Raw genomic sequence first — 21,896 nt, forward strand, 5'->3', positions numbered from 1 at the left:
GTCGAAGATGTATAAAAGGCGTCACACTTTCAAAGGTTTAAGGGCTAGTTTCGAAATTTCTCTGTTTTCTTCCAACATGTCGAATATTGCCCCAAATGTTGAAGGTGGGTAAAAACCAACAAAGTTGCAAACTATTAAGGACCATTTTCGAAACTTATATTTTCTTCCCCAATTCGTTTCCCAAGTATCAAAGATTTCCAGTTGCTACAAAACCTTCGCAACATATACACAAAACCTTTGTTTTTCATTCACCAACCCAAATTATCAATCCAAGTAATCGACAATTGATTTCTCACTCCATCCATTTGTTAACGATTCTGAGTTAGTGTGAATTCATTCCAAGTAAGAAACAACTAAAGCGATGGATCAAAATCAATCGATCGAATTTTGAATCCAAAAAGTCAATTTCCATATCAATTTCAATTCATCCGGCCTTCGAAATCAAGCCATCAACCAACAATCTTCGATTTCAGTTTAGATATCCCTCAACATCCATCTGTAATGATTATCGAATTCAATCCTTCGAACCCAAATTTTCAATGCATATCAAATACTCAAATCTTCGTCCTTTGTTATTCACAATCTTCAAAATCGATGTTATTTTTACTGCCTGATGTCGACTCCCAAAATTACTTCCTTCAAAATCAAAATTTTGATTCCAAACTATCAATTGTTGACTTCTAAGGCGTTCCCAGTATACGAACAAACCAATCGAAATAAGAAACATCAGTCTCAACTCAAGACCAGTCGAATTCGATTTTGACCTCAAGACATTCCAATTTGTGATTTCGATTCCTTATTTTGACCTTAAAATTTCAATTGCCGAAAAACACCAAAGTTATCTTATCAATGTCAAATTTCAAATCAAATTCCCATTTTCAACTAAAATTACAACCATTCTTCATCTGTTCTTGAATGTTCTTCATCGATTCATCAATTTCAATCAACAATAATATCAATTTCAAGACATCAATTGACATTTCTAAATTCCAACATGATTACAATCGATCATGAAAACATTAAGAAATCGATTTACCCTCAAAATTATCTAGAAAGATTAACATCGATATTGAGATGAAATGAATTTTTATTTAGTGATTCCAACTCAAGAACACCAATTACACGATCAAATTAAGAAATTGATGCGATGAAGAATTTAATCAGAATAAGAATACTATGCATATAGATCAAGAACAAAACTGAATATACGAACTGATAAAAAACGTGATTAGAAAAATGTGATAGACATCAATATCCAATAAAATTAGTATTTGCAAGGACAAGGTACCGTTTTATCAAAGAAAAAGAATAAACGAATACCTGATAATCAGTTTGATATTGGGCCTAACAAAAATGAAATAGTACTGAAACAAACTTGTATTTCGATTTCGACGGTAGAAGCAGAATACATGGCTGTTGCAACTTGCACTTCACAAATCATATGGATCCAAAGTCAGCTGCGTGACTATGCAATCAATATGAAGAAAATTCTTTTGTATTGTGATTCACAAAGTGCCATACGCATTTGTCACAACACTGTGCAACATTCGAAAACCAAGCACACTGCTCTTCATTATCATTTCATTAAAGATCATGTCAAGGATGGAAATATTGAAGTTCACTTTGTAAAAACCACTGATCAGCTTGTTGATATTTTTACAAAGCCTTTAGATGAAAAATCATTTGTGAGAATTTTGGCAGGTCTAGGAATGATCGAAGGAAATTCAGTTCCTAGATTAGGTTCGAAAGATCTATATAACGGACATAGAGGACAGTTGTCGGAGTCAAAAATTACTGTTCATAGTCAACGCTTCAACATGCTTCGTTTTCGATATCATGTTGTGTGGCTAAATGAAAACATTCACAAGTTTGGTACATTTACTTTTCTTATTTTCAAAAAACAAAAATTTGTGTAACTTCTTTTCGAAAAATAAAAATAACAAAAGTTTTTACTTTCGTTTTGTCTTTAAATTTTGAAAAATCAAAAACTCCAAAAAGATTTTCTTAATTTTTGATTTTCTTTTCTTAAAAAAAAATACAAAAAGATTTTCTTGTTTTTGGTGTTTGTATTTCATATTGTTAATGAAGCTTTTAGCGAGGATCATCAATGGTTCATGCTTGCAGTTCTAGGGTTAGGTATATTTTCGAAAAACTTTGTGCTGGTTAGGATGTCCCTAGAAGCATCTTGCATCATGTTGATCCAAGCCTCCAAGACTCAATGGGTTTCGAAGCCTTAATGAATTCTTCATTCTGAAAATTCTTCCTAACTAGGCTATATTCCCATTAGTCAATGAGCTACCATACTCTACTCAAATGAGTTTAGAGTTATCTGCTTGGTCCATAATTGCAGTGGTACATTCGAATCTCTACACCAATCTTTCTCATCCTAAAGTTCTTATACAATCACACACTATGACATATGTCCAAGAGATTTATGATAGACACCAATCAGGATCTAGACATATAAAAACTATGTGTTTATGATCTAACATCATGAGACCGTGATGGAAGTGAAACCCTAATTGTCGAACAAATTTAAGGAATTGACGAGGAACTTTGTTCCAAAATTAACGAAACATTTGTTTCAACACCTGTTTTCGATACTCAAAATCATATTCTTTTCTTTGTAGTTATATTGATCAAATGTTCACTACTTGATAAATTTTCCAAAGCTTACTTGTCACTGACTACACTGGTCAAACAAGTAATTTCGTTTACAAATTGATAGTCATATGTTTTGTAGTGATTTGTAACGAAATTTTAAGCCACCTTTGAAGTCATGCAAAATGAAGCCCTTCGATACTTCTCAGCAAGTGTTCAATTGTAATTCATGGGTAACCACACAAGCTGTTGATCATCTCTCTTGATGATTAGCGAAGCAATCTTTGCTTGGGATTTATCTGCTTTTATGTTGAAATTATGTTTTTTACGTCACAAATCCATATTTTTCTTATTTTGCTTCTTATCTTTTTTCCTTGGCACACTACACTCACGAAATCCTTGAGGTTCTAAGTATAACCAACTCAGGCTGACGATTTCGAAAGTCTGGGCTTTTTAACCCAAAAGTGAAAGAGCCTAACCTCCATTCCGAAGGTTTCTGATGGTTCTCATTCTCTTGGGGCAAGTTACCAGACTGTATGAAGTGACATTTTATATTCTGATCCTGGTTTCAAGGAAAAGTGATGATCACTTTAACAGGCATGGCTATTTTATCGGCTAATTGGTAAGATTTTCAAGGAGACACATTAGCAATAATTAATGTTGAAACCGCTTCAAATTCAAATTCTTGGTTACCTATATAAAGGGTTTATGGGGTGCATTCCAAGTTTACGCTTTCTGACTATTCCCAAATCATAAGAACATTTTGTCTTCTTCATTATTCTTCAAACCCTAATCATTGTTGCTCCTAACATCGTTGTTGATCCATCCCAAACTACTGATGACATCTTTTCACAACCCTTGATGAATATCCAAAATACCAACTTCCAAGTACAAAGTGATGTTTCTGTGTATCCTAAAGAGTTACAGATTTTGATAGTTCCTCTTCAAAACTCTGTTTTATCAAAGGCGATGTTCGATTCTTTTGTTGTACCAATTTCATGGTTATCTCTTGCTAGATCAACTGCAGCATACAACAAAACATTGGATACAATTACGTTTTCTCTTATAAATGAGAATAAATTTTGCTTATTAAAGAAGAATTTTGCTTAGATTCTGGGAATCCCCAATGCTGCTTATTTTTACAGGGTAACCAATGAGCAAATTCTTTACATGTTCAATGAAATGGGTTACCAGCCACCTCTTACCAAAATAAGTGATTTTAAGAAGTATGGATTGCCATGCTTATAGATTTTTTTTCTTTGGTATTTACCTTCGATGTCTCACTGGACGAACTGTGGGTTTAGAAAAAGGAAGGTTGGAGGTGTATGCAATGGTCGCAGGGTTGTATTATGATCTGCATGTGGATTATGCGACTCAGTTATGGAAGGAATTTGTTAAAAGTGTTAGGAACACTAATACTGTGGATGGAATTTCTTGTGCTCGCTACTGGAGCATTATCTTAAAGTTTACTTATGAGAAGGAGGGGATCGGGGTTACTCAAGAAGAAGACATCGCATCATTTTCACTATTCACTTTCCTAAAATAGTTGAGGATGATGTGGATGTTTTTCCCATGGTTGCTCGCATTCCTGATGTGATGCTTCGCAAAATTGATCATGCTCAACCGTTGTTGGTTCAATATTTGAAACAATTAATCCAGATGTTGAAACTGGAGTATTATTATCTCCTTCGAAGTCGAAGACGAAGAAAGGTTCAAAAAAAGAATGTCGAGAGTTTTTCGAAATCATCACCTCCTAAAGTTGTCAAGAAATCTAAGAAGCACGAACATAGTGAGCCACCTCCAATTGTTGCTAGGAAACCAGAATTAACTCAAGCTGAGGCTACAGTTTTACCATCCAAGTCTGGTGTGTTCAAGAGATTGAAAAAGAAGGCATATCAATCATCTCCTACTTACAAAGTTAAACCTCAAGTTACACGAAAAGGGGTTATTTTTATAGAAGTTCAAGAACCAGTTTCTCCTGCATCAAAGAAACGAAGGGCACAAGATATGGCCAAACATCTTTCGAAAAATCAGAAGAAGAAACTTCGAAAGATGGTTATTAATGATGAATCTACAAAAGACGAAGTAATTCCAGATTCACCTGTACCAAACTCTCCGATGAGATCAAATGTTGAAACTTCTGTTCCTGTTACAATATTTGTTGTTTCTTCGAAAGTTTCTACACCATAGAAGATTGTTCTTACTCCACCTCCGGTGTCAAGTATCGAAACTTCCCACGATCAAGGTACTTCTCATCTTGTTGTTTCTTCTACTTTAGATACTTACATAATAGATACTTCCACTTCATTGCCTCTATTTGTTTCTACTCCAATTGCTACCCACTCACCCATATTCAACAATATTCTCAATCAACCCATTACATCATTATTTTCCTCCAAATCTACCGATCCACTTATTACTCATGAAAGTTCCGACTGATGATGAAGTGAATGAGTTTGATGGAACTTTTGATGATATTCAATTTGATCTGGAGGAGGAAAATATTTTGGATAATATGCTTCTTATAGGGAAACAATTCAAAATCCTCAATCGAAAGGTTAATTCACTTTTACAAATTCATGCTAATGGAGGAGGTAAACAATCAGTATCCAGTTTGGAGGTTCATATGTTGTTAAAACGTCAAGAAAATCGTCGTCATGATGGCATTAAAGATGTTGATCGATACAATGAGAAAAGGGTGAAGGCAAAGTTATCGACTTTTGCTTCTGACCTAAAAGAGGTTAAGGTTGTGGCGAAGGAGAGACATATTATTGTCTATTCAAGATGTCAAGAAATTTCTTGAAGATCTCAATTTAAAAATTCAAGAAATCAGGGAGGATATGGGCAAAGAGATTGTAGTTGCACAACAAGATTATGCTTCTCTTAATCAAAAAGTTGATATCATAGATGATGTTGTTACAAAGTTTGTTAAATTGTATGAAGCACTTGGTCCGAAGGCCGAGCAGATGTATGTGGATGAAGTTAAAAGTTTTTTGAATATCAATCAATTGTTAGTAGAATTGAAAGGGTTGGAGCTCACATCGACTTTGGTGTCCTCTTCGTTGATCACTCCGGAGCTTCTTCCACAAAAGTTGTCTGTCCTCGATCCACTATTTAAAAGGAGTTCGATCCTTTATCAAAATTGCTTAATATTTTGCCAACAGATGCCCCACCTATTTCAACAGGGCTGCAAGGGGAAGTGGATTAGTGTTGGCAATGGTTCTTTGTTCGGAATTGGTGGTAGTTCATCGAAGACAAATGATGAATATGCAAAAGTAGTAGGAACGGTTTCTTCGATTCAAATTTCTATTTCTTTAATATCTCCTTCAACAATTTCGACATCCACAACAACAACTACAAGACCTATAACAAAAGGATTTGTTATTAGTGGTTCAGTTTCTGGGGGATCAAGTTTGAAACCACCTCCTACTACAGAAGAGCTATAGAATAAAGGGAAGGGTGTTTTACAAGAACCTACAGTTGAAGAAAAGAAGGTTGTTGCTTAACTTGAAAATTAGAAACAAAGGCAAATATTGAGCATACTTCGAATCAAAGAAAGTGATCTCCTAGGATGAACAAAGGAGATCCTGCAAAAGTATTTTAACTATGAATACATCGAAGCCACATTTCTATCTGGTGAGATGCATTCTTTTAGAAAGATTCCTAAAAAGAGTTATGATATTAAGAACACAAATATTAATCAGTTAGATTTTCCCTTAAATCTAATGATGTTTCGTGATGAGCAATTTGAGCTTGTGAATGAGTTAAAGGACAAGGAGGAGTTCAGACATTTAAAGTATAGATTCCATGCAGTGTTTGGGAAGGAATGAAGATTCAATTTGGTCTTTAGTGACTTTTTTTTGAGTTCTGAACGTTACCAAGGATGTGCTATTCGTAGGAATGTTACAGAATTACAGATATATTGTAGTAACGGCGAACAATATGGTGTTTGACTTCTAAGTTGCTGATTTCTCGTTGATGAAGCTATATGATCTTTTAATTGTTGCGAAGATCTTGAATTCAACTAATTATTCGAAGATACAACAAGTTAACAAGGAAGATTTTATCATAGGTTTCGAACACCTCAGGGTATTCAATTATGGTTATTATGGAGCCGTGTCTATAACTGATATTGATCTGGCTGCAACATTGGGAAATAAATTGACTATTCCCAAATTGATGATCAAAAATCAATATTTTCTTAAAAGATTACGAAGATGGGGAGATTTTCTTGAACCCCTTAGGAATTATGTTCACAGGAAAGAATAAGAAGGGTACATCGACAAAGTTTTTGTTTCAAGTAAATGAAACTGAAAGATTCACTTCTTCGCATAACACAAATTTGTTGATTCGAATGAACAATTGTGCGAAGAATAGTGATCAGGAGAAAGTTGAAATTCAGAATATAGTAAATTGGTACTCTGAGATAAGAAGAGTGTTACACCAAGCTACTCAGTTGTTCACAACCTGATTTCGACAGTGATTACAAAGGGGGAGATTGTAGTTGTTGAAATGTGTTGTAATGTGTCGAAAGTATTTGAGTAGTTTCAAATTTTAGTTATCTATTTACAAAGGCACCTGAGTTTCGAATTTGTATTGTAATATTCATTTGTATTTTTTGTATGCTTTCTAATTCTCCTATAAATAGGGGTTGATACTTAGAGATAGATAGAACTTTTCGCCTTGTATTCTGTCTAAACTCTCTATGTATTCTGAAATCATGAATCAGTTGAAACAAGATTATATTTACTCTTGGTGTTCATAATTATTTACAACTCCAATTTCTTTTCATTACTCGATTGAATTGCTTCTACAGTGCTAGGGACCCCATTGCTAGCAACAGATGGTTGGCTGACATCGCCAACGTGTTTCGCACCAGCAGATGTCCCAAGAGGGACATTATCCGACTCGCTTCCTGTCTTCTAAAGGACAGAGCGGGCAATTGGTGGGAGGAGGTTAGACATGCTATGGGAGATGATGTCGCATTGGACGCGATGACATTGAGCGACTTCTCGTCCAGGTTTAGGGCCAAGTTTGCACCAGTTATTGAGTTGTAGCAATTAGCACAGGAGTTCCAGGACCTCCAGAAGACTACTGAGACAGTGGCGGAGATATCCCTTCTTGTTCCGCAGTATGTGGCAGACGAGGAGATGAAGAAGGTTCGATATCATGAGATGCTAAGGAGTGATACCAGGCAGTTTGTGAGCTGATCCAGCTGCAAGACACTAAAGGATATGATCAGTCAAGCCTAAGAGAGAGAATGACCTGGAGTTAGAGAGGAAGAGGAAAACAGAGGAGGTTCAGTTGTCCACAGGTTCGGACAAGAGACCCAAGGGGTCAGATTCGAGATCGAGAGACTTTCAGAGTTGCAGTCATTGTGGCAAGTGCGGCATGATGTGTAACATCCGGATTCCCAGGTATATTATTTTATTCATTTATATTGGAGTTTGTAGAGGGACTCTGCGAGTTGGTGCTTAGACTCACCGAGTAGGGTCGCGGATTCTCATTCGGGTTCATGACCGGACTCGGCGAGTCCATGAGTGGACTCAGCGAGTCCATGCTGTTTAATGAAACCCTAATTTCTCGGGTATGGCACCTATTTAAAGGCCCTTAGGGCCATCATTTGTGGCTACCAAACCCCAGAGAGAGACCCTAAGAGATCTAGAGTGTTTGTGAGGGAGGATAGGCCACTTTTGATCATTTTGTTGGTGTGATTGCAAAAAGGAGGTAACCAAGGCAAGAAGAGGTTGAACGAGGAGCGGATCTGGTGATTTCAGAGTTCAGAGAATTCATCTTGAGGTATTTATTCAGTCCTTCTTCAGTTTTGGTGTTGATTCTTAGAGTTAAGGTTTCCTAACCCCTTTAGAGAATGGATATGTGGAGCAATTGGTCCCTTCTCGAAGTTATGCTTTGGATCTGGACTCAAAGAGGTCTAGAGACCTTAACCCTTGGAGCTTTATGAGTTATTTTAGGAGCCATGAACTTAGGAGTTTATTTTGGGGCTAAATCACCAAGTAGGACCATCTAGATGTTATATGAGTGTCAAGGTCTGAACTTTACATGATTATCATGCTTGGGAAGGTCAGATCTATGGGTTTAAGGAACAGATCTGACCTTAGGAGGTCAATGGAGTTTTTACATGGCATGAACTCGCCGAGTCCAAAGATCAAACTCGGCGAGTAGGGTTAGGTTTTCCCGTAAATCACTCAGCGAGTAGACTCACCGAGTTGGGGGAATAACTCAGTGAGTCAGAGAGGAATTAAAGGACTGAAGTTCAAGATGGAACTCGCCGAGTTGATCATGAGAATCGGCGAGTTGAGTCGGGGTAGCCCCGCGATTCATGTCAGGTGTGACTCGTCGAGCAAGGGGAGGGACTCGACATGCCAAGGGTGCACGTAGGAGCGATAGTGGTGGTTATTCAGGTTGTTTCAAGTGTGGCCGAACCGATCACTTTAGCAGACATTGTACTACTACCATCACCCATTGATCAGACCTGATCTGATTCCATTGCAGTCAGCGGGACCACAAGAAAGCCCAATGTCAAAGTTTGGCAGTAGCAGGATAGGTGATAGTACCTGCCCCTGCGACATTGAGGATCATCGACGACCGTCAGGGCCGGACAGAGGCGCCTGCGACAAGGAGTAGGGCATTCCAGTTGGTTACAGAGGATACACAAGCAGCTTCCGATTTTGTAGGTGTGTATCTTTTGCTTTCCTATCAACTTTTATTTATGATTTATTTGCTATGGTACTGCATCGATATTAGTGAATGTACTTTAGAATTTTGTTTCCTGTTTATGATTGAGTTATATGCCACTGCATACCATGGATTATAGAGTAGTAGTTCGAAGACGTCCCCGTTAGAGCATGTTCTCAGGATGCAATAACTGTAGCAAGTGTGATTGGAACTCAGGATGTGTCTCGATAGTTTTCAAGAGAGGTATTGATTGGTTTTGGTCAATTAGATCACTAGCAGTGGTGAGTGATGGATTGCAAGCATATTAATCATTGGATGGCAAGAAGGATTGGGAATACTTTTCCCAAGTTTAGAGCTATAAGAAATTAGTTGGATCAAAGTGGGGGAGAACCACCCGATTAGGCAGTAGCAGAAGTAAATGTGAGAACAGGTTGGGTTCGCATCATTTTTTAGAGGGAAAGCACCGCAAGTGGTTGTTTGGTTAGAGGAGCATGTGAGTGGGAGATTGGATATTTCCTGACGTGGAGTTCGTGCATTCACAATTAGCTGGTGACTAGTTAGGAAACCAGGTTGGAGATTTTTCTCGACATGATGCGATTTTAGTCGGGATGTAAGACTACGGGATAGCCGTAGCATTCACCAGCAATAAGATAATTTGGGATGTGTTGTAAGACTACGACTAAGCCGTATCATTCATTAGCATCCTAGTTAGAAGAGTGTGGGTGAGGTCCCGTATCTCCTAGTTAAAAGAGTGTGGATGGGGGCTCGTATCTCCTAGTTAGTAGAGTGTGGGCGGGGCCTGTATCTCCTAGTTAGCATGATAAGATCGGGAAAGGATAGCAAGCTGAAACTCGAGGAGGAGTGGGCCTGCATAGCCCTAGATATATGAGACATGTGGGAGAGGCCACTTCGAAATATACTTGGGTGAGACCCGTGGGCGAGGCATGTGTACTTCTAGCAGCGCAGGTGGGACCTGGTAGAGTCCATAGGGTCAAGGTAGGGGATCGAGGAATCAAGAACTTATAGAGCCAGAGCGGAAAGGAAGATAGGGCAGTTCAAGATAGCCGGAGTTTTCTTCGGAGGCCGCTAGGAGCGATTGAGAGATGGAGCGTGGGATTCAGTAACCGGTGGGGGTCCTGTAACTAAGATGATGACAGATTAGTGGGTCAAGGGTGGTCTCGGTTCATCCGGAAAATGGATAAGAAACAACAGGACCTCCGGATAGAGCAAGGATAAAAGAATTCTTGTGTGGAGCAACCAGTTGACCGAGTGGTGTTAAGTCCCTCACAACAGGATCAAATAATCTCAGAGGGAAGGATTTGATTCTGTTGTGCAGCTCTTGTCATAGTCTAACCGTTGCAGGAATGAATCTTTTACTCGAAGGATTATCTAATCCATTCACTGGGTTGGCTGTTTAGCACTGTGACGTGATAAGAGGAAGCATTCAGTAAGTAGTAGCAAAGAGACAGCACCGAGAGTGACTGGAGATTTAGTTACAGTGAAGGGGTTTTCCACAAAGAGATAGAGAAGGTTGTTTCTTAAGGAAAGTTGCTTTCGGAAGGCTAGTGACCGTGCGGGGTAATGGTTGGATCTCGGGAGGTCAAGTGTAGTGGTCCTTTCGGGGATCAGACTGAGTAGACAAGTTTAAGCGTTGTATAAGAATGGTTGTAAGCTTTTAGGCTAGCTTGGAGTGACTAGTGTAACCCATGAGAAGTACTCGAGATATGTATCCACAGAAGACTTCGAGGGCATAGTCTAGTTTAAGTGAGGGAGAGTTGTAACACCCGGTTTCGGAAGTACTCGGTTGTGGTCTCGGAGGCCAAGGGTATAAGAGATTCAGTCTTTTATAGGTCTCAGGTCTTATTTGGAAAGTTTTAGACTTGAAGGTGTGGCTTGGAGCATAGGGTTTCCCACCACCTTTTCGTGGATATAAAGTTCATTGGATACGAACTTAGAATGAAGAAGTTATATCACTTTGAAGATTATCATAAATGGTCCCTAATGGAAATGTTTGAAAAGCAAGTCCCATGCATGCAAGGGAAGCATGCATGTGTCCGACTGGGTATGCCTAATGTAAGCTGGGTTACACCCAGCGTATATGGTCGTTTGGTCGCGGGTGTGGAGAGGCGTACACTCAGAGTCACTAAACCCTACTTTTTAGGGCATGTCACCACATAAAGAACACTATGCCCTAGATATCAACCTCCCTCTTATCTTTAGACAGCCACCACAAAACCCTAAACTTCCTTTGAGTGTCCTAGGATTTTTGAAGATCATTAGAAAGCATTTTAGTGTTTTGGGTCCATTTTTCAAGGAAGTGAAGAGCAAGGCAAGGTGGTGGATTCAAGGAGAAGATATAGATTTGGGGTTATTGCTTCATTTCAGACTTCCTTGAGGTATAAAGCTATAAACTATCTTCATAGAAGTTTAGATATAAGTTTATGGATCTTTGGACCTTACTAGGTCCAAAGAATGGATCTTTATCTTGCAACTTCATTTTTGAGCGTAGGGTTGCCACCCTCAGAGCTAAAAGTGTCCTATAAGTAATAAAGTTTCAATCTTGATGGTTCATTTGTGACCATGCATGAGATCTAGTCATTTCCATGGAAGTTTGTTGTCACATTTCAAGTTTGGGCTCAATTGGTGGGTTGCATGCCATCAAGTAATCAACTTTATGGATTAAGACGTTAAGAGGAACTTAGATCTACGTTTTGGACCATTGGATAGAAGCATTAAGTGCTTAATAGAAGAAAGCGCTTAACATGGGAGTACGCTGGGCGTACAAGCTGGTACGTGCAGCGTACAGGTCACAATCCCAGCACGCCCTACGTACAACTGAGTACACCCCACGTACTCAGTCAGAGTTTTCATTATTGGTCCTCAGATTAGGTCATGCATTGGACTTAAGTTCTTTAAACCTTAGTGGTCCATCATAAGTCAGATAAATTGCGCCAAGAATATGTTTGGGCTTAGGATAAAGCCCATTAGAGGGATTGGGCCCAATTTAGCAAATTGGGCCATTAGCGGACTTAGAAAGATTAGATGGAATTGGCCTTGGTTATGGTCCAAGTTAGAGCTGGGGTAAAATGGTTATTTTACCTTAAGTAAAATTATTGGTTTGGACTGATTGTTATTTTTGGATAATGGTAGCTCGGGGATTCAAGAGATCAGCGGTTCGGGGATCTACCAGCTAGCAGCGAGGGGTTATCTGCAAGGTTCTACAGTCAGTTTGTGAGGTGAGTCTTCTTTAGTAGGAACAGGTCGAAAGCACCAATGCCGGCCTGTTTATGTATGTCAGGGTATACCAGATTTAGGTTCGATGGTGGGGTAAGCCCGACGTAGTATATATGATACGTGTTCAGGACTTGGACATGATGTCGGGGCAAGCCCGAGGAAGGTCTAAGCTTTACGAACTTTAGTCTGATATCGGGCGAGGCCCAAGGAAGGAATGCATGTTTAGTTATACTTGTTGTCTTTGTGATACTTGTATGTGCCTGGTAGGGAGGTGAGTGTGGGTAGGGGCCCGTATCTCATCACTAGCTGAGAGTGAACGAGGTTCCATATCTCATTAGTAGCAGAGTATGGGCGGGGCCCAAGATAGGCGGGGACTTGAGACCAACATTTATAATGTTGTGTCCTTTGTTATGTATTATTTTGATTATGATTATATGTTTGTATGTGTACAACGGGTGGGGCCCGGTGACAGGCGGGGCCTAGTAGAAACATATATGTATACCGAGTGGGGCTCGATGCTAGGCGGGGCCTGATGTCGGACAAGTCCCGATGCATCGGGCGGGGGCGCAGTATATGTGCTTATGTGTATGGATATGGTAGATTGGGGAGCTCACTAAGCTTCGTGCTTACGGTTTTAAATTTTGGTTTCAGGTACTTCCAGTAGCAGAGGGAAGAGCTCGGGATGACTGCATGACACACACCAAGAAGTTTTAGTCTGGGATGTTTTACTCTGATAAAAGGAACATGTTTTGAGATGATACTCTAATTTGATATAACGACATTTGTTTATGAATGATATGATTTGATAATTACAGTTTTATTAATGATTTTTAAAAGAAAATTTCAGACTGTATTTTTGGGATGTTTCAGCCTCATTCACGAAGCCATACACTAAAGGGGGTATAAGGAAGCAACCTATAGAATGACCGTTGAATGGGTGTTCACTCTCACCCACTGATCCCTTTTATGGTGGATGGTTGTTAGCCGAACGGATTTGGTGGGACATAACCTATTAAAAACATGATACTATAAAGTAACTAAACCTTTTTGAATAAATCCCAATTCTAGTTACTTTAGGACAAAAAATGTGAAGTGTATGCTAGTCCATGAAAATGCACATCACTCGTTATAAGTCGTTAGTGGAGCGTACATGGTTAACCGACACACTAATTTGGGACTATAAAGTTGAGTGATGGATAAATCAAAATTTATTATTGTTAATTGAGTGTGTGTGGTTTACCGGCTCATTACTTTGAGATGATAAATAACATTGTTGTTTTCAAGCGGATTTTCATGGTTATTCACATCTTATTTGTGATTCTTGGCATCCCAATGTAAAAAGCATAATCTGAGATTAAACTTTCCATTGATAAGATTCAGTGAATCTCAAATGATCTAGGAGTTTCATGCTAGATTGAAATTGGTAAATTTTGTATTACCTACCTTAATAAATTCACAATTAGATTACGACATCCCTCTTCTTTGTTGTGAATTGTATTTTGGATCCTAGGCTTCAATATTTATTTTGGGTTAAGATATTATGGATTTATATCACTAACAAAAACTATTTCTCTTTAAAAGATGTCAGGAAACAGTGAACTCTTTGCTACTCAAGTTGGCTCCTCCCACTCCAACTTCTCTCTACTGTCGATTTTGTCGAAAGAGAAGCTCACGGTCCCAACTACATGGATTGGATGAGGGACTTGAAGATGACTCTTAGTTATAACGACAAGCAATGTTCTCGAAAAGCCTCTTGTCGAAAACGATGTATCTACCACTACTGCTGAGGAGATTACCTCATTCAACAAACATTTTGATGATGCCACAGGTCGCTTGCATCATGGTGGCCACTATGGCACCTGAGCTCGTGAAGTTCTATGAGGACTATTGCTCATACAAGATGGATCTCAACCTTGTTGGAAATTTCCACAAGAAGGCGATACAAGAGTGATTCGAAGTGGTCAAAGCTATCATGGTGTGCAAACTCAAGGAAGGAGAGCCTGTTTTCCCACATGTACAAAAGATGCAAAGATACGTGGAGAAACTCCATAAGCTCAATGTGTTGTTTGATGATGATTTGCCCATTGATATGGTCCTTAACTCATTACCTCCTAGTTATGATCAATTTGTTCTGACCTATCATTTGAACAATACGGAGATGAAATTGATTGGGCTTCCTAATTTGTTGCAAACTGCCGAGTCGCGGATGAAGAAAAATCATGCCTCTAATGCAACAAATCCTCTTGTCCATGCCATTGGATCTTGAAAAGGGAAGAAAATGAATGATCCTTCCCAATCTGCCAGGAAAAGGAAGGCCCATGATGGAGGGTCTAGCAGTGGGTCAAAGTTGAAGCCCAACTTTGATGTCCCCACGGTCAGTGATCCAAAAGAGGCCACTTGCTTCTATTGTGGCGAAAAGGGTCATTGGAGAAGAAGCTTCCGTAAGTACCTTCAATACTTGAAAGATGGAAATATCAAGGTCTCCTCTTTAGTTATTTACACTATTCAAGTTAATAACACACAACCTTCTCATTCTTGGGTCCCTGACACAGGATGTGGTTTCCACATTTGTTTGATTTGTAGGGACTAAGCAAAAGTGAGGAGGTGGAGCATGGGAAGCTCAATCTAATCATAAGCAATAGGCGATATTAACATGTTACCAAGATTGGAACATATGGGATTATGCTTAGTAGTGGTGTCAGGGTTAATTTGATTAATTGTTGTTATTCATTAGATATGATGCAAAACATTATTTCATTTCATGCACTATTTAGACAAGGTTTTAGATATTCATTTGATAATGAAGTTGGTTATATTTCTGCTTATCATAATGGTGTTTTAATGTTTGAAGCTTCACCTTGTGATGGTGTGTATGAAATTGTGACTTGTGTTGATAACCTGGGCAATAGTGTGTTTCATATTGATTCGTCCAATGGTGTGGAAAAAGCATGTTTATGGCATTGTCGTCTTGAGAACGTAAACAAGAAAGGCATCGCCCAATTCCAAAAGGATAAAGTGTTGGAATCATCTGATCTTAGGACAAATGATGAATGTGAATCTTGTCTCTTGGGTAAGATGACAAAATCACCTTTCATTGGATCATGTGAAAGAGGTGAAGGATTGTTGGACCTAATCCATACGGATGTATGTGGCCCTTTGAGATCCATCACAAGAGATGCCAATCGATACTACGTGACATTTACAGATGATTATAGCATATATGGTTATATCTACCTAATCAAAAATAAATATGAAACCTTTGAAAAGTTCAAAGAGTTTAAGCACGAGGTCAAGAATCAATTAGGCCTAAAGATAAAGATGTTCAGATCTGACAAACGTGGTGAGTATCTTAGTATCGAGTTCCATGACTATTTTATGGAATGTGGACTTGTTTCATAATTGAATCCTCCCAGAACACCACAACTTAATGGTATGGTTGAGAGGCGTAATCGAACCTTACATGATATGGTTCGTTCCATGATGAGTTGAGCTTCTCTTCCTATTCATTCCTGGGGGTATGCCTTAGAGACAGCCGCCCATACCGTGAATCTTGTTCCAACAAAGAAGGTTGCCAAAACACCTCATGAGACGTGGACAGGAAAAGCTCACTCGCTCGCACATATCAAGGTTTGTGGTTGTGAAACACTCATAAGATGAGAGACACATGATAAACTTGATTCCAGAGCCAAGAAGTGTTATTTTAATGGCTATCCACAGAAGTACTTTAGATAGTTGTTCTACAGACCTAGTGATAATGTGGTATTTGTAGCTCGAAGAGGATACTTTTGTGAGAAAGAGCTAATATTCAAAGAGGACATTGGGAGTGCTATTGATCTTAAAGAAATATAGGAGTCATCCAATCAAGGAACCTCAGAAAACACTAGCAGTCAACATAAGGAAGAGGTTCTAGTTATGCCAGTTGACAACTCATTACCCCTTCATCATTCCAGTACAGTTAGCATGCCACCTGAGTTCTATGGTTTCCATATTACTGTAGATGGTGACATGTTTGTCAGTGATTGTACACTAGTAAATTTGGATGAACTTGCTAACTACAAGGAAGCAATGGAAGGACCTGAGGCTACTAAATGGAAAGAAGCAATGAACAATGAGATTCAATCCATGTATGATAACCAAGTATGGAACTTGGTTGATCATGTGCCTAGTCGAAAGACAGTCGGGTTAGAAAGGAGATTATTTGTGAGGTGGGGAACCACCAGAACATCCAGTAAAGTAATATTTTTGGAGACAATAGAATTATGAATATGAGATATTTCTAATACATAACCATTCCCAAAGACCACTTGATCCTTTCTAGAGTAAGAAGAAGATGAATCAAGGTTTGATGGAGAGTTTGTCATGTGAGTGGATGTACCTGAGCCAACATACCAGTCCGGACTAGACTATTTTGTGTTGTATAGGCTGTGAAATGCATGAGCTAAATTAGCATCGACTAATGAACCATGTTAAGAAAAGGTGGGCAAGTCTAGACAGGAAGAGGCATAATGACCATTTTTCATGCATAACTGATAGTGAGGAGGTCTCCGAGCACGTCCTCTGCCACCAGAGAGTTTCCACGACCCCTCCAACGACTAAAGGACACACCTTGAGATGTAGTTTGAGTCAGAGTAGGATGAGTTTGAGCCATGAATGCAACAGCGGTAGTAGTTGCAAATCCATGAATAGAACTAAAAAAACAATTCATGGTTTTGAGCTTGAGAGAGAAGTTGGCAGAATGGTGGATAAGTTGTGGCAGTGCGATGAAATGTGGAGAAGGACTCAAAATACAACCAATTGATCACAAATAGCCTTGATTTTTTAGCCGAACTTGGTAACAAAGGATGATCCTTTCTGTAGCTGTCAGAGGGAATCAAGAAGTGATTGCAATCTTTCTCTGGAGTCGTAACTGTAGGCATGTTCCACTGATTTCCAAATAGCATGAGCAGTGAAGAGGCCAAGTGTTTCAGCCATGGCATCTTCTGATAATGATGATTGTAGAATAAGAAGTGCTCTTTAATTATCCTCCTACCATGTTACATAATCTGGGTTGAGAGTGATTTTACTCGAAAATAAATTAAGTTAAAACATTTAAATTAAAAGAGGAAAGTTTTAATAAAGAAGAGGCGTGTAAAGTTTTTCATCAAATCAAATCAACATGGACTTCTATAATGATACACTACACTTTAGAGCGAATTATAAATTTTACAAGATAAATATCTTAATAGTGATAAATGAGGACATCTCTAATTTAATTCATTAAAAGATGAAAAATACTCGGATCAAATCATGTTCCTACTTAAAGCATATAGTTTTTTAAAATTAGATACGGTGAAATGAAAATGGAAGTCTATTTATAAGAAAAACATTACGAATCCTATGATTCGGGTTAAGCAAATTGAATTATATATTTATATAACGGTTATATATGTTTGAATTGTGTGTGTATTGGAATCACTTTTAATGAAACAACAATTGACTACCGAATTCATTTGAAGCATAGATTCAACTAGCTCTTAAAGTACCTAAATCAAATTAAAGAATAAAAATACCTCAATTTACCAGAACGTCCCCGATGGTTTTGGTGAAGTCAATATCTCCTGATATTCAACAGCCAAAAAGAGGAAATGGTTACAACCAATCCAAATTTGTGTGGTGCAAAAAACCATCTCTTTACCTGGTTACTTGTACTAGTGAAATCTTTACTATCATGTTGAGCCAAGAAACGAATTGAACTCTTATTAAACCCGATACACTTTAGGCAGAAGCTGGATGAGAGGCGAAATGTGGCTGTGAGAAGAACGTATTCTGAATTTGGGGCACCAATAGGTAGATCGTATATTACCAGATCCCGAAAATTTGTTGGGTCATCTATTTCACCTCCTACGTCTCGACACCATTCTTCATATTTAAACATGTACACATCTAAGGAGATTTGTCGGAGTAGAGGTCTTTGGTTGTTATAGATGAGCGGAGGTGGTTTTAGTTATAAATTAGAGGAGGTGATGTTGGTTATAATTTAAAGGATGTGAATAGTGGATGACTGTGTGTGTGTGTGAGAGAGAGAGAGAGAGAGAGATCTTTTTTTATTTTTTAATTATTAAATAAATAAAATAAGTTTTAGATTTAAAAAAATGAAAGAAAAATACAGAATAAATATCGCGAAGGTATTACAGTCATTTCAATTTACTAGAGAAACAAAATCTGCAACAAAATTAATCCAAAAAGACCACGAAGCCAAAACAATCGAGATTTTAACTAAACCTCGAAAAAAATACATACCATATGGATCATTTTTACACTTTTATCTATAACATAATAATTTAACAATAAAAATGATTAAAACTGAAAATTTGATTTAAAAATTTTCTTTCCACATAAAAGCAACAATTATATTTAGGTGTGTCAATTCTTGGTGTGGATTACTAGATATTGCTAATTAATACGTGTCATTTGCAAAAGATGTTTAGCCCAACTAGGATGATGCATTGAATTTTATATTTAATTAGGATGTGAGGGTGGAGGTTCAATTCCTTTAAATTATTTCTTGTGGTGCCACATGTAAGGATTTTTTTTATAGAAATCTGTATGGGGATTGAGTTTGCTCTGTAAAAAACTCGAACGCACCTCGTTAATATATTGCGAGTAGACTTCTGATTAATTGAAATATTATGAGTCCTAGATACACCAACAAGTCTTTCCATTTCACAATTAATATTGCGAGTAGACTTTGCTTAATTGAAATATAAATTGAAATATTATGAGCACCAAATACACCAATAAGTCTTTCCATTTCACAATTAATATTCAATAATACAATTTTCTTAATAAAAGACAAACACATCTAAGTATTTTTTTTTTGTTTATTTATTTTTTGTTAAGAAAGCGAAATAAGCAATAACACAAACAACAAATCGGCTGTGATACCTCAAAGTTCTACTCACCGACTCCAAAAATCTTCCTTACCTGTTGAACGAAGGCAACTATCTTTAGCGACTCAGGAAGAACATTAGACACGCTCTCCTTGTTCTGAAAGCACCTTTTAGCCCAACCAATCAGTTTTGGGCAGTCTTGTCCTACGTTCAATTCCCCAAACGTTTCATAGGCTTGAAGCCATGCATAAAATGGGATCAAAGACGCATCAACGTAACCGAAACTGTCACCTCCAAAATAAGGTTTGTCTCCAAGCTCTCCTTCAATTAGTTTAAGGGAATCTATAAACTCTTTCCTGGATGCCTCATGTTCTTCCGCTTTTGCAGTGTACAACAATATCCTCCCATTGTGGTATACCTGAATTTCCATACACAAATTAAGTTAGACAAACGATTCCATAATCTAAAGACCATTTCCATCGTATAATAGATCTAGGGATTACAAAGTATTCCTCCTCTTTGGATAATTTATACAATCAAGACAAGAAAACACCCACAACGTAGTTCATGACAAGTCACCACAGCTTCTTAAAACTCCTATCCGATGCAATGTATAGGTAGATATGGCTTGAAACTAGTCAAAAACTTTCAACTGATTTGAGACAACCAAGATATGGAAATATTAGCCATTATCTTCAAGGGTGAATCAAGAACAGTCGAAACGTAATAGTAATAGACAATAGTATATCAAAACAAAGTCAAGGAGAAGTCAAAGAGTTACCTTCTCAATAAAGTCGACCAAAAACCTCGCCCGAGCTCTGCCGTAAGTATCAGAAGGAAGCAATGGAGCTTTATCTTTCCACTCTTCATCAATATACTCAAATATGATGTTTGACTCGCAGATCGGTTTGCCGTTGTGAATTAGGACCGGAATTTTCTTGTGAATCGGGTTCATCTCCAAGAGAAGCTGACTCTTGTTTATCAAATCTTCTTCTCTGTATTCGTATGAAACACCCTTTTCAGCAAGTGCTATCCTGACCTTCATCCCATACATGCTTGGCCAGAAATCTAGGAGAATAACTTCTTGTTTCGCCATCTTTGGCTACCTGGGTTCTCGGTGATATTCAGTTAATGAGTTCTTGACTTCTTAATTGGTGATATTCAGTTCTTCACTACTCACTGTGTGTTTGTGGGAATGAAAATGGAAACGGAAATGGAATGAGTAAATAAATGATGCAGGGCGAAGTTTCCAAGTTTCTTTAAAGGTGATTGTAGTCTATTTCTAGCTGGCTAGCTCCACCTAGTCTTATATAAGCGAAATTCGATTTGTCTGGTCGTATTTTTTATTTATTTAAAGGGAATAGAAAAAACTACTATAGGTACTTGATTTGCTACAAAATATCTCAAACTTTGTTAATGCCTCAAGTTAGCCATCGTATCGTTAGAGTTAGAGTTTTTGACCATGATAGAATGATGGAAAAAATATTTATCGTTTAGTGTTCGTTTAAAAATATCAAAATGGTATTACTTTAATGTGAAATCTAATTTTTTTTGTTTTTTTAAATATGTTTCTTTTTAAAAAAATGACATCGCAAACTAGGGCTCCACTCATTGTCACTCCTCCACGCATCGTCGACCACCTGCGGCCTTCTCTACTTGTTGTTGGTGACCTGCGACCTCCTCCACCACTCATCACTCCATTCGAGGTATGAAAAACTTTTATCGATTTTGATTCTTCCTACTTGTTTACGACGAATTGTTGCTTCTCGAATCTAATTCTTCAGTTTTCTAGTTAGTTTTTGTTTTTTTATTTTGCTTTTCTCGATTCAGCTTCTCGTTAGACAAATTGTTGGTCAATTATAGCTTTTATTTAATTTTTTTGTAGATGGATTTTATCGTAACTTACTTTTTTTTTTATCTATTTATAGATGGATTGATTGCAAACATGTTATTATGTTTCTTTTTTCTTGTTATGACACATTGGTGTGATCATTTTTTGTTTGTTTTGTAGATGAATTCTATTATAGACATAATTGACAATAAAAAAATTTCTATAATCTTTCAAGTTGTTGTTGTGACTAACGTGATTAATATAGACAATGAAGTTGAGTTAAATAAAATATTAGAAGATGGAATTGGAGATGAAGATGAAGATGAAGATGAAGCATCTTTTGACATTTAATGAATTACTTTCAAATTTAGAATTATTATGGAATAAAAAATGTCGTCCTCGTTCAACAAGACTAAAAAATAGTATGTATATTCAGAAACACCAATCTTCGTGGAATGTAGGCTACCGAGTCATTAATTGAAAACAATGTTCATTTATACCAAAGTAATTAAAACAAAAATATTGTTATGGTATTGTTGTGGTTATTTTTTTTCCTTTCTTTTTTAGAGGTAAAGATTTGTTACCAATTCAAGTTCAAGCTAATTGTGATGCTTTTCATTTTGTAACAAAAAATATTTGAGTTTTTTTTTTCTAACAAACAATGT

General features: G+C 37.7%; 1 protein-coding gene across 1 annotated transcript; it reads right to left on the reverse strand.

Moving 5' to 3' along the window:
- Positions 1–19,292: 19,292 nt before the first annotated feature.
- Positions 19,293–20,683, reverse strand: LOC145047196 (putative glutathione S-transferase). The gene is made up of 2 exons (XM_078995427.1): positions 20,182–20,683; positions 19,293–19,818 (listed from the first exon to the last, which is right to left on the reverse strand). The coding sequence occupies exons 1-2, from the start codon at positions 20,494–20,496 to the stop codon at positions 19,465–19,467; spliced, it is 669 nt and encodes a 222-aa protein (XP_078851553.1). The 5' UTR covers positions 20,497–20,683; the 3' UTR covers positions 19,293–19,464.
- Between the last annotated feature and the right edge of the window lie 1,213 nt (positions 20,684–21,896).

The sequence above is a fragment of the Lactuca saligna genome, chromosome 5 (genome assembly GCF_052625555.1).
Source record: "Lactuca saligna cultivar CGN05327 chromosome 5, ASM5262555v1, whole genome shotgun sequence".
In the NCBI taxonomy this organism is placed as follows: Eukaryota; Viridiplantae; Streptophyta; class Magnoliopsida; order Asterales; family Asteraceae; genus Lactuca; species Lactuca saligna.

Bases quoted from the DNA above. Each gene is read 5' to 3' on its own strand.
- LOC145047196 (XM_078995427.1), bottom strand. From the start codon at position 20,496: ATGGCGAAACAAGAAGTTATTCTCCTAGATTTCTGGCCAAGCATGTAT. The intron at 19,819-20,181 runs GTAACTCTTTGA...ATGGAAATTCAG, and splicing joins TGGTCGACTTTATTGAGAAG to GTATACCACAATGGGAGGAT.